Here is a 13,995-nt window from a genome sequence, read left to right on the forward strand (position 1 = left end):
TGTACTGAACGCCGTTTACATGATAAGGCATGTCTGGCATTTCCTCGTTAAGCATCGAGTTGAACAAATCACTACTGTTTAGCACATTTATATCGTTGTTTGATCCCACAACACCAAAATACGCATGCCAAATCCAATTATCGTACGAGGCGACGACTTCAAGCATAATAGTTGGGTAACTGTGATCGCCTCACATATATTGGCCTCTCCATGAAACTGGACATTTTGCCCAAACCCAGTGCATACAATCTATACTACCCATCATACCCGGAAAACCATGAATCCTTTCACATGACCTTCATACAAACGTTAAATGGCTTGCAAAGTAGGCTCTCTTAAGTAGACTTTTGAGTATAAATCAATGATAGTGATACAAAAATTGTGTAAAGATTCCCGACCAACTCGTTCAGACATTTGCAGATACTCATCCAAAGCATCCAGTGTATAACCGTATGCTAGCTGACGTAGTGCATCTGTGATCTTTAAATGCATACTAATACTCCACTTACCACGTGAATCTTGTCTTCGATGAAAACATCTAAAATAATACGACAATGGATTTGCAGAGTAGCTTAGAATATCATTTATAATTCTAAGAAAAACTCGTCGCCACATTCGATATCGTCGTTTGAAATTATCATCTGTATATTTGCAACCCTCGTCAAAATAATCGTCCATCAAACGATCATGTGTTTCATAATGATTACGACGTATATAACGACGTGAGTTAACATCATCTTCAGAAGAAAAATCATCATCAAGTAGGTTTAGTGTATAGTTTGTGAATGAGTCGTGGGAAGAACTCGAAGAAGACGGCATTTTGTAATTAATAATATAAAAATAAATAGAGTGGTAAGTTAAATATTGTAGAGGAAAAGTAATAAAAAGATAGAGTTGTGTGGAGTAAAATGAGAAAATGGTGTAATATTTATAGGAAAAAAAAAATGAAAACTAGCCTTTAAACGGTGGCTAGTTTTTTAAATTCAATTCAAAGCAACGGTCGAATAGCCCACCGTCGCAGGCTCGACTTTGACCACCGATGCCGAGATCGACGTCGTGTCGGTGTCGACCGACCGTTGATCTCACCGTCGGTTTAGGGGGGACGGCGAAAGTGACTCTCGGATACCGTGTGCTCTTCGACCATAGCCAACGTTGCTTCTTTCGCTCTATAAGGAGCAGCATGTCATTGGTGCCTTTATAAAGCGAGAAACTGAAAATTGTCTGTTAGACCACTCCCAACGCTATGTCGTTGGGGAGTGTCATTTCTCAGCTCAAAAAGACATGGTAGGTATAAGCTAGTCATCCACCGTCATTATAAAGACATATTCAAATTCGTCAATATAAGGAATACAGAAGACAGTGCAATGTGGGGCAAGTAGGCCAACTTTATTGCTTTTGAAATTTTAGTCAACAAAATGTGTGGCCCTCATTCTTTCATACAATATTTTATTATTATTATTATTATTTTATAATTGATATAATATTGAATTTGTGGGTCCAGTCTTTTTTGAAGAATTTTTTGATGAACTTCTTAAAAGTGACATAAAAAGACGAGTTACTACCTATGGTGTCTTTTGAATTAGTAAAATGACGAAACAAATGACGGTTCTGTTGGGTTTGATCTAGTGTTGATGTGGTATTGATGTGACATTCAGTCTTTTTGAAGAAGTATATATCATTGTTGGGAATATTGAATGTAATATTATTTGACATTTAGTTTTCAAGTATTTTATTTTAATTGTCGTAATGTTTTAATTTTAAATTGTCGTAATGTTTTAATTTTTAACTATTGTATTTTTTTAATTTTAATGAAATGATAGTTTTATGGTTTTTATTTAAAATTTATCTTATAAATATTAATAATTATTTGATAATATAAAAAAATAAAAACAATAAAAAAATGAAAGGAAGAGTGTCATTGTTGGCAGTGTTTAGTCCAGATTTAGTCCTGGAAAAGAAGTGAGATGGAGGGAGGTGCTGATGTGGCGCTGAATGGTTGGTTAGTCCTGGAAGAAACAATGTCATGGTTGGGAGCACTCTAACAATTAGTTTTTTTCAGTCTTTTTGAAGAAGTGTTAATGTGGTGCTGCAGTCAGTATTTTTGAAGAAGTGTTAATCTGATGCTGATTTGACAGTCAGTCTTTTTTTTTATTTTTTTTTTTAAAAGTATATCATCGTTGGGAGTGATCTTAGAATTAGATATCGAATGTAATACTAAACTATTAAGATGTTTCCATTGTTCCACTGTCATACTTGTAAAGTGAAATTTCTAAAGTGAAATTTCTGTTTACCGTTACCGGTTTTGAAGTTTTTGTTGGGTTATTGGTTTCCAATTAATGAGAAAGGCCCAAGCCCAACAAATAGGCCCAAGATGCTAGTTGACTTAGTCAATCATTCTAGGGCATTTTAAACTTCAAGTGTGCAGCTATTTTTGGTCATAAGAGAGATCAAGAAAAAGTGTGAGATATTCCATTCCCAGTTTTGAAAACAGCAGGTCATAACAGAGACGATCCTCGGAGATCTAACCGTTGGATCTTCATCAAATTTGGGCTGTGTCTTCCTGACATCAGTGCCAAGGTTTTCAACCGTTGAATTCGTCTAAAGAGGCCTGTAGCTCGTGTTCTCGCTGCTGGAACAGAGGGCAGTTTATTGGGTGAATCATTCATCTTTTGTCTTTAATTTCTTCATATACTTGTTGATTATTGTTGTTCAAGAGTATGATGATGTTGTATACCTCTAGTTGATCTAGAGAAGGATTATTGTATTGCTCTCTTTGTTGATGATAGTGGAACATTAAGTGGCTTACGAGTCCCGTGGTTTTTACTCTCGATTTTGAGAGGTTTTCCACGTAAAAAGTCTCGTGTGTATTGTGTGTGCTCAATTATTTTGTATTTGCTGATTTGAGACAGAATTGGGGCTGATTAGTGGTGATTGTGGTATACCTTATTTGTTAGTTTTCTCACAGGTTCATATGGGTCGGGAAATGCTTGTCAAACGGATGTTTGTTTCCGTTTTATAGATTGCCCGTTGTGACCATTTTCCCATCAAATTGGTATCTAGAGCTAGGTTATTTGATTTGACTTGTGTGAAAGATGGAAGCTAATACAAGTAAAATGATTAGTTTAAATGGTTCAAATTATCATGTTTGTAAAGGTAAAATGGAGGATCTTCTTTATGTGAAATATTATTATTTGCCTGTTTTTACTGAGGATAAACCTGACAAAAAAATCTGATGCTCAATGGAAAATTTTGCATAGACAAGTATGTGGGTATATTCGGCAGTGGGTTGATGATAATGTTGTGAATCATATTACTGGGGAGACTGATGCTAAAGCCTTATGGAAAAAGCTTGAGCAGTTATATGAACGAAAGACTGGGAATAACAAGTTGTTCTTAATTAAGCAGATGATGGCTTTGAAGTATCGTGATGGGACTCCTATTACAGATCACCTAAATGCATATCAGGGTATTATAAATCAGCTTGCAGGTATGGGTATCAAGTTTGAGGATGAGATTCAGGGTCTCTGGTTACTTGGTACATTACCGGACTCTTGGGAGACTTTTAGGACATCTTTGTCCAACTCTGCACCGAATGGTACTATCACCATGGAATTGGCTAAGGGTAGTATTTTGAATGAAGAGATGAGAAGAAAGTCACAAGGTTCCTCTTCACAGTCAGATATCTTGGTCACAGAAACGCGGGGGAGAAGTCATAGCAGAGGTCAGGGTAAAAGAGGCAATCATCGTAGCAGCTCACGCAAAGGCAAATTTGCTAACGTTGAGTGTTATAATTGTCATGAAAAGGGGCACACAAAGTGGTATTGTCTAAAGTTGAAGAATGAGAAGAAAAAGGCATATGACAAGAATAAACAAAAGAAGTGATGGTGGTGATGATGATAAGGTTGAAGTTAACGCTATCACAGATGAGTTCTTTGTTTGTATTGATTATGATATGATCAATCTTACTCATGATGACACGAGTTGGATTGTTGATAGTGGTGCTACATGTCATGTTGCAATTTGTAGAGATCACTTCTCATCTTACACTCCAGGTGACTATGGATTTGCTAGGATGGGTAATGCCGGGTTATCAAAGATCGTTGGTATTGGAGATGTTTGTTTGAAATTTGACAAGGGAATGGAGTTAGTTTTGCATAATGTAAAACATGTTCCGGATATGAGACTTAATGTTATTTCAACAGGCATTCTTGATGATGATGGTTATTATAACGGTTTTGGTAATGGTATTTGGAAACTAACTCTTGGTTCTATGATAGTGGGAAGGGGCAAGAAAGACTCAAGATTATACATCACGCGTCCGAAGATCATCCAGAACATTGTTAACGCAGTGGACAATGTTGATTCTACTGAGTTGTGGCATAAAAGACTTGGCCACATGAGTGAAAAGGGGATGTCTATCTTGTTCAAGAAGAATGTGTTGTCGGGTGTTAGTGGTATTGATTTGAGTAAGTGTTCTCACTGTTTGGCAGGGAAACAGACCAGAGTTGCGTTTAAGAGTCATTCTCCTTTTCGAATGGAGAACATACTTGATCTAGTTCATTCGGATGTTTGTGGGCCTATGAAGACTAGGACACTTGGTGGATGTTCCTACTTTGTTACATTCATCGATGATCATTCCAGGAAGGTGTGGGTTTATACCTTAAAGTCAAAGGATCAAGTATTTGAAAAGTTTAAGGAATTTCATACACTAGTTGAAAGGCAAACGGGGAAGAAACTCAAGTGTATTCGGACTGATAATGGCGGTGAATACATTGGCAGATTTGATGCTTATTGTAAGGAGAATGGTATTCGGCATCAAAAGACTCCACCAAAGACACCTCAGTTGAATGGCTTAGCAGAGAGGATGAACAGAACTTTGGTTGAGAGAGTTAGATGTTTGCTTTCACATGCAGGGTTGTCCGATTCCTTTTGGGGTGAGGCTTTAAATACGGCAGTTCATATTATTAATCTAACCCCTTGTGTTCCTTTGCATTTTGATGTTCCTAACAGGGTTTGGAGCGGCAAAGATGTTTCTTACCGTCATTTACGAGTTTTTGGATGTAAAGCTTTTGTTCATGTTCCCAAAGATGAGAGGTCAAAGCTTGATATGAAGACTAAGCCATGTGTATTCCTCGGCTATGGTGAAGATGATTTTGGGTACAGGTTATATGATCCAGTTCAGAAGAAACTCGTACGAAGCCGAGATGTTGTATTTACAGAAGATCAGATGTTAAAAGATGTTGATAAGACAGATTCAGTTCCTCAACCTAGTGCTGATCTTGTTGATTTGGATCCAGTTACTCCACAACATGTTGGAGATGATGTTCATAATGATGAACATGGTACTGATGATGATTATGCTCCGGAGCAGGTAGAGATTCCAGTACCAGATGTGCCCCCATTTGTCCCACTTAGGCGGTCTACCCGAGACCGTCATCCTTCTGTTAGATATTCTGCTGATGAGTATGTATTAGTTACTGATGGGGGAGAGCCAGAATGTTATTCAGAAGCAATGAAAGATGAGCATAAGAAAGAGTGGGGTGAAGCTATGCAAGATGAGATGAATTCCTTGCATGAGAACAATACTTATGAGCTGGTGAAGTTACCTAAAGGCAAGAGAGCTTTGAGAAACAAATGGGTATTCAAAGTGAAGACAGATGAGCTTACTTCACAACCAAGGTACAAAGCTAGGTTAGTCGTTAAAGGATTCAGCCAGAAAAAGGGTATTGATTTTGATGAGATTTTCTCACCGGTTGTGAAGATGGGATCTATTCGAGTGGTTCTTGGATTAGCTGCTAGTCTTGATCTTGAGGTTGAACAGATGGATGTCAAGACCGCTTTTCTTCACGGTGATTTGGATAAGGAAATCTACATGATGCAACCTGAAGGTTTTCGGGTTAAGGGTAAAGAAAATTATGTTTGTAGACTTCAGAAAAGTTTATATGGGTTGAAGCAAGCACCGAGACAGTGGTATAAGAAGTTTGAGTCGGTTATAGGAAAGCAAGGCTACCGAAAGACAACTTCAGATCATTGTGTTTTCTTTCAGAGGTTTGGTGATGATGATTTCATCATATTGTTGTTATACGTTGATGATATGTTGATTGTTGGTAAAAATATTAAAAGAATTGCGCAGTTGAAGCGAGAATTGAGCAAGTCTTTTGCTATGAAAGACTTGGGGCCAACAAAACAGATTCTTGGCATTCGAATTTCTAGAGATAGAGGTGCTAAGACGTTACATATATCACAAGAGCAATACATTGAAAAGGTGCTAAGTAGATTCAACATGAAGAATGCTAAAGTGGTTAGTTCCCCTCTTACAAACAACTTTAAGCTAACAGAAAGAGATTGTCCTACTTCAAAGGAGGATGTTGAGGAGATGGATATAGTTCCATATGCGTCAGCAGTTGGTAGCTTGATGTATGCTATGGTGTGTACTAGGCCAGATATAGCTCATGCGGTAAGTGTTGTTAGTCGGTTTATGTCAAATCCGGGTAAGAAGCATTGGGAAGCGGTTAAATAGATTATGAGATACTTACGAGGTACTTCAAAGTTAGGTATCACATTCGGAAATGGAGAGCCGGTGCTTGTTGGTTATACAGACTCAGATATGGCAGGAAACAAAGATAACATGAAATCCACTTCTGGATATTTGATGACTTTCGCAGGGGGAGCAGTTTCATGGCAATCAAGGTTACAAAAGTGTGTTGCATTGTCTACAACCGAGGCTGAGTATATGGCAGCAACAGAAGCGTGCAAAGAATTATTGTGGATGAAAAGGTTTCTACATGACCTTGGGTTTAAGCAATCACGATATGTGGTTCTTTGTGATAATGAGAGTGCGATTCATTTGGCTAGAAATTCTATGTATCATAAGCGGACAAAACATATAGATGTGCGGTATCATTGGATTAGAGAACGTCTTGAAGATGGTTCGTTTGAACTTGATAAAGTTCACACCGATGATAATGGTTCCGACATGTTCACAAAGGCTTTAGCAAGTGAGAAGCTCAAGGTATGTTGCTCGATCGCCGGGATGGCGATTCCTTCCTCATAATTGGAAAGGGGGAGATTTGTTGGGTTATTGGTTTCCAATTAATGAGAAAGGCCCAAGCCCAACAAATAGGCCCAAGATGCTAGTTGACTTAGTCAATCATTCTAGGGCATTTTAAACTTCAAGTGTGCAGCTATTTTTGGTCATAAGAGAGATCAGAGAGATCAAGAAAAAGTGTGAGATATTCCATTCCCGGTTTTGAAAACAGCAGGTCATAACAGAGACGATCTCCGGAGATCTAACCGTTGGATCTTCATCAAATTTGGGCTGTGTCTTCCTGACATCAGTGCCAAGGTTTTCAACCGTTGAATTCGTCTAAAGAGGCCTGTAGCTCGTGTTCTCGCTGCTGGAACAGAGGGCAGTTTATTGGGTGAATCATTCATCTTTTGTCTTTAATTTCTTCATATACTTGTTGATTATTGTTGTTCAAGAGTATGATGATGTTGTATACCTCTAGTTGATCTAGAGAAGGATTATTGTATTGCTCTCTTTGTTGATGATAGTGGAACATTAAGTGGCTTACGAGTCCCGTGGTTTTTACTCTCGATTTTGAGAGGTTTTCCACGTAAAAAGTCTCGTGTGTATTGTGTGTGCTCAATTATTTTGTATTTGCTGATTTGGGACAGAATTGGGGCTGATTAGTGGTGATTGTGGTATACCTTATTTGTTAGTTTTCTCACAGGTTCATATGGGTCGGGAAATGCTTGTCAAACGGATGTTTGTTTCCGTTTTGTAGATTGCCCGTTGTGACCATTTTCCCATCAGTTTTATCCACATTAGACTTGACAATATATTTTCTATATAAACAACCACACACCTGCAACAAAAGAAGTATAATGTGAAGAAGTACATCAACACTGAAGTCAGAAATACTCAATCAAATCCTTCTTTTTAAAAAATTTATATGCAGATAGTAGCACACAACAAGCAACTGTTATTACATATACTTGGTTGAACCAAGAAAATAAATCAAACAGTCAAACAAACACAAACATTTATTCAACCTAAAAGAATAGCAACCCACCCACACACACACACAATCTACTGCAACTAAAAGTTGCAGACTTTTTATATCTTTACTGCTTTCTTGATCACCTTATAAGAAGACTTTATAAAACTATTATTTCCACCATGGTTTTCAACATCATCATCATTATCACTAACTACTTTCGGCCTTCTTCGTAAGCAATCAACACCCTTTTTCATCCCCAAAATAATCGACGGTGAAGATGGTATCCGTCTCAACACCCTCGCACTCTCACTCCTCGCAATCTCCTTAAACTTCGACAGTTTTTCACTTTTTTCCTTCACTTCAAAACTCTTCCTCCTGCTAATTCTACTTGATTTCCCACATTCCATTTCACTAACATTGCTTTGTCTTGAAATCTCCAATTCACTAATACTGTTTCTTTTTGAAGTTATAACGTACGGTGGCTTCTTCAAAACCGTTTTTGTAGCTTCTTCTCCTTCCTCAACAATTTCGGATACCTCACGTTTCAAGATTTCTTTCTCGGGATACTTCATATTCATTTTTCTGATGATTTCATCGGTCTTGTTACCATCTTCTACATCATGAACTTGAGTGTTTTCACGAGTGTTTTCGTCCTCCATTAGCATTTGAAGCCATTTATCGATATTTCCTTTTCCGCGTTGCCTTCTGCTCTCTTCATCCTCTTGTTCCTCCAACAACTCATCATCGATTGGAAAGCGAACATCGTATGCAATCCCGTTCTCTTCTATTTTCAGTGTTTGCAGCTTTTTTCCATTGAAGTCTGCAGCAGTCTCGATTTGCTCTCTTTCTGTCTCATCTCCCTCTTCTATATCTGCTTCAGATGCTTTATGCTCTTCTTCCAAAAATACCCTTAACGGCTTGTGTTCCGGGTTGCCACTTGGCAAGTAGAAAACAGTCTTTTCGTCTTCTTCTTGCTCAATAGTTGGTATTATTCCTTTTGGGCTATGTTCGGGTTGTTGATACAAGATCATTTGGTCGTTGTTTGGGTCACATAATAAGATATCATCATCCATTCTTGATCGTTTTCTTGTTTGGTCCCATTCGTGTTTGATTTGATTCTCGAGTTCATCTCTATGCTTAAATTTCTTATGAAGCTCTCGTTCTGATGTGTCACACATCGCCTTTTGAGCTTCGAGTCTTGCCATGAGTGAATTGCTTGCTGCTTGATTCAACCTTGCCTGTTCTTTGTAAATCACACTCCTGCAATAAACAAAAAGAAAACTTTAGCATAAAAAGTCATTTTTTGCGGTCCCAATCCGCAAAAAGGACGTCAGTTAATTTCGCTCTCTGTCTCTAACCTTAACGTCAGTTAATTTTACTCATTAAGTCAGCCCACATGCATGGCATACACGGGAAAAAAGGACTCTTTTTTCCCCTACCTTTTATGACCCTTATAATCTTAATTAGTATAATTTATTGTCAATATGGTTAGGGACTGCAAAAAAACAACCTAAGGACTGAGAGTGTAATAATGTGCAAACCACAGGGACTAGAAATGTAATTTATCCGAAAGAGACATAACATAAGTAATTGAGATACTTACTGGTGCATAGCGTCTCTTATCATCTTCTCGAGCATTGCTTTATACGATGATTGTGCTTCTGCTAAACGCCTGCATTTCTCTGCACGTCTTCGTTTTTTAATCAACATTAACTCCAAGTCTTGGATCGAAGTTCTCTCGTCTTCGTTCTTTTGTTTCAGTTCCGTCATTTCTTCGTCAAGTTTCGTTATCTCTGCTTGTTTCTTTCCAGTTTCATCTCTTTGCCTTAGTGAGTCCCTAGCTATGACAATGGCTTGATACGGATTTGTAACCATGTCTGGAATCTCATTTTCTTTTGACATACTTGGTCTTGATTTTCTTGTAGCTGTAAAAAATAGTTCAATATAAATGACTTGAAATAAAACACCAAAGGTGGCAATCTCGACCCATTTATTTGTAACTTCAACCTGTTAAACGGGTAAACTTAAAAAGATTTTTGTAAAACACCAGAGGTGGCAATCTCGACCCATTTATTAGTAACTTCAACCTGTTACACGGGTAAACTTAAAAAAAAAATTGTAGAACACCGGAGGTGGCAATCTCGACCCATTTACTAGTAACTTCAACGTGTCAAACGGCTAAACTTAACAGATTTTTCTGATTCACTTCTTATGAGATAATAGTGACATAACATTTATTTATATAGAAATATCAGACAAAAGAGTTTCGGATCAACCGAACATTTTTTGACCCGTTACTCAACCCACTGATCTTACCCAGTTTGCCACTGCTACAGTATACAGAATCTAAGGGCATATTTGTTTACCTGCAGGGGAACTTATAGTGTGTCTTCTGTTGATATCAACGGACTGCAGAGCCAACATTGCGTCATTAGATTCCTTTCTAGAGACAACAATAGCTGCTGGAGCTAGGCCCGACTTCTTCCTAGACTCGTGAAAAGGCTGTGGAAAACAATGTGAATCGACCGTTTGTGACGCATTGAGTTCTTCACCCTCACCTCCACTAAACAACAAATAAAATCCCCTGTGCCTGCCAAATTTGAAAGCATAATTAAGTCACATATATAATTGAAAACTACAGTAACACTAAAGGTGGCATAATGGGTGGAAAGGTATTTTGGGTTATGGGTCACAACTGGTAGCAAAGTTTTCAGAATGGTTTACCTGAAATCAGAGTTTGAAGAAGCAAAGATGGACAAGAACTGGTTAACTGATATACCCACTTGTAGGTCCCACCAGGGAACCAAAAACTCGAGTTTGTTATGCTTTTTCTTGTATACTTGCCATTGAAGTAACCTTAGATTGCTTGATACAGTTAATCCTCCTCCTGTTATCCACTAATAAATCAGAAAATATTCACAAATACGTACGGGCAGGTAGGACTGGCAGATCGGACTGATTGACCGATATACTCACCTGCTAATACTTTTTGATGAGCTTTATTGATAATTGATAATTACATATTATATGTATAATGATAAGGAATCTACTCACTTTAAATGGTATCTAATTTGTTTGAAAACATATGAGATAACACTTTGGGTGATTATCAACCCATTTCACCACCTTGACCATTTTCACATAAGGTAAATAGTTGACCCATTAGAGATACAGGTTACCCAACTCATTCAAATTCAAATCAACCCATATAAGCTGAATGGGTTGTAATTGTATTTGTATATATACATCAATTAATGAGATAATTACTTGAGCAAGGGAACCAATGGTCGATTTCCCAAGCAAGAGGAGAAGCAGAATCAGCATGAAAATACAAAACATTGCCACACGGGTCTACCCTAAATGTCTCTGGATCAAATCCAGCGTTCCTGAAATGTCACACCATAAATAAATATTAAATATTAAAAACTTGAAAAACCATTTCAAATTGAATCGCATACAAGTATGTTGTTATTATGAAAAGGGGCAAAGTTGCAGGCGTAAGTTCGTTGCTTACCCAAGATGGTTGAGTTGCTTCCATAATAGGGTTACAAAAATCTTTGGTCTTGCAGAAGGTCTAGCTTTCGGATCAATAACTGGAAACATTTCATCTAACTCTTTCGCCCTCGAAGACTACAACAAGAGTATTAATTAAGCATTTCATGTGAATTATAGTTGCAAAAAATGCAACTTACAACAACAACAACAACAACGACAACAACAACAAACTCAATACCACATGAGTGGTGTATGAGGGAGGTGAGATGTAGACAATCATTCCTCTATCCGAGAATAGAAACAAGTCATTTCTCCTCCCAGAGTGAAAACACTCTCAAAAAATGCAACTTACTGTTTACTTTTTCGGTGTAAGGAAAAAAAATAATAATTCTAGAGTATGAATCTGTAACACAAACATAAAATAAACTAAAAATAGAAATCAATGACAGTGATAAGGAACAAAAAGGACTAATATCCAATATCCAAATACTTTAAAAAGTATTATACTAATATACTAATTATAATCGATAATCGATCATTAAGAACAATCCAGTTTCGGGCAATTTGTATTGTAATGATACAAATAAGCAAACATAAACATCTCATTGGTTTCAAAAAATCCAACAACAAATCAGAAAGCTTAGACCTAGAATTTTTAAAATCATACGGCTTACAGATTATCAAAAAGAATTGCCGTTCAAAAATCTTCAAATCCTGATAACTAAAAACATCAAATTAAGTGGTTTCCGGATCATGATAAGAGCTTTAATTATCACTACGAGTAAACAGTATCTAAAAATAAAGAATTTTGAGAAACCCTCAATTAAATCTTCACAATTTTATTGCTTTCCAATTTACAAATCCAAATTAGGGTTTATCTACACTACCAACATGATTTCCAGGTCATCAAATAGATGCAAGATTAGGGCTTTTTAATATAATTACATGCACGCAGTCTATAAAGATTCTAAATATGAAACCCTAAGCCCTAAAATCAAATCAAATTTCAGGTGATAAAAACAAATCAAGATAGAGCAATTTTACATTTATGATCACGAAATCAGTATCGTGTACCTGATACGGTTGTAGTGTGTAAGGAGTGAAAGTAAACGGAGGACCGTGAGAGTACGGACCAAAACCTCGATCTCGACACAGCTTCGCATAAGCTTTCGGGTAACCGAGTCCTTCATCGACTCGTAATTCATCTGCGGAAAACATCAATTCATCTGCCATATTTCAGGTGATTGATGAAAGAAGTGTATATTTAATTTGTTGTAATTAAACTGAAAGATAGAATAGAATAGAATGTGTAGATAAATATATTAATTGCTGAGGAAATATTTGCAACGGTCGAATAAGTAAATGGTTAGTTTAGTTGTTGGGGGCTTTTTTGAAATTGAAATTTGGAAGGGGGTGCCACGCTGGCAAAAGTCTAACGGTTCTATTTGGGGAATCATTATCAATTATTAGCTTAATGATGATGATGATTTAACTAATCAGATGATACAGTGTTTGTTGGATTTTGTGATTTGAATATTTCATCACAATCATTTAATAATTTAATAAAATTAAATAGATCTTCTAATCCACTTAATATATCACTCTGTAATATATTACTCCATCCGTTCAATAATAATAAGTGTCATGTTTGACTTTTTAAGGTGTTATTTTCAAAATTTTGACTTCAAATATTTTTATTTGTGTTATGTAGTATCTGATGAAACTTATATGAATGGACTCGATTTTAAATTGTTTTTTTATTAATATAAGTTTCATCAAATCAAATATTATATAATACAAACAAAAATATTGGAAGTTAAAAGTATAGAAGTAAGACCTTGAAAAGTCAAACATGACACTTATTGTGGAACGGAGAGAGTATATTAATATATGACATAATTTAGTACGTTAATTGACTTTTTTTTTTTTGAACGGCAAGCTTGCATCAGTCCGGACCGAAGCCTAGTCATCATTTGTGCACACACACGCGTTCGGGCAGGAAACCCGAACCACACTCAGGGGATCCGACCCTTAAACCATCCCATACGGGGCAGGCGGGTCGGACCTTAGTCCCGGAGCGGGTCGATAAAACATTCCCTTTGGGCCACCCTCAAGGAATTTTTTTCAAATAATATCCTTTGTAGGTGACTTTTAATAATAATCATTAGTAATTAGTTAACGAAAGATTATTTTGAATTAGTGCCGGATCTTGAACACGAATTATAAGGGACTAATCTTAAATAAAATTTTCGAAAGATTAATTTTAGAACATACTATACGATGATTATTTATATAAATCAAATAGCTTATTAAATATTTTATTTAAAATTTAATTTTTAGTTTCAATTATATTTATAGTTAATAATTACAGTATTATGTATTATAGTTATATATTACACTATTATAAAGAAAATGACAAATGAAATATAAAAGTACTGGCTACAAGATTGAACTTAGGCCAAATTCATATTTTAGATTCGCAGTTATGAACGAATTA

The 13,995-nt window shown here is 36.6% G+C and overlaps 2 protein-coding genes across 2 annotated transcripts; both read right to left on the bottom strand.

Moving 5' to 3' along the window:
* Positions 1-309: 309 nt before the first annotated feature.
* On the bottom strand, positions 310-819 carry LOC139890442 (uncharacterized). Its single transcript, XM_071873320.1, has one exon. It carries the CDS (start codon positions 817-819, stop codon positions 310-312), a length of 510 nt encoding a protein of 169 aa, XP_071729421.1.
* A 7,122-nt stretch (positions 820-7,941) lies between these two features.
* On the bottom strand, positions 7,942-12,771 carry LOC139894159 (uncharacterized). The gene is made up of 7 exons (XM_071877356.1): positions 12,573-12,771; positions 11,518-11,633; positions 11,271-11,389; positions 10,728-10,890; positions 10,370-10,593; positions 9,607-9,928; positions 7,942-9,263 (listed from the first exon to the last, which is right to left on the bottom strand). The coding sequence occupies exons 1-7, from the start codon at positions 12,729-12,731 to the stop codon at positions 8,120-8,122; spliced, it is 2,247 nt and encodes a 748-aa protein (XP_071733457.1). The 5' UTR covers positions 12,732-12,771; the 3' UTR covers positions 7,942-8,119.
* Positions 12,772-13,995: the final 1,224 nt, after the last annotated feature.

This window comes from Rutidosis leptorrhynchoides, chromosome 2 (genome assembly GCF_046630445.1).
Source record: "Rutidosis leptorrhynchoides isolate AG116_Rl617_1_P2 chromosome 2, CSIRO_AGI_Rlap_v1, whole genome shotgun sequence".
In the NCBI taxonomy this organism is placed as follows: Eukaryota; Viridiplantae; Streptophyta; class Magnoliopsida; order Asterales; family Asteraceae; genus Rutidosis; species Rutidosis leptorrhynchoides.

Coding starts and splice junctions, on each gene's coding strand:
- LOC139890442 (XM_071873320.1), bottom strand. CDS start 819: ATGCCGTCTTCTTCGAGTTCTTCCCACGACTCATTCACAAACTATACA.
- LOC139894159 (XM_071877356.1), bottom strand. CDS start 12,731: ATGGCAGATGAATTGATGTTTTCCGCAGATGAATTACGAGTCGATGAA. Junction 11,390..11,517: donor AAGCAACTCAACCATCTTGG/GTAAGCAACGAA, acceptor GTGACATTTCAG/GAACGCTGGATTTGATCCAG. Junction 9,929..10,369: donor CACTATAAGTTCCCCTGCAG/GTAAACAAATAT, acceptor TATTTTTTACAG/CTACAAGAAAATCAAGACCA.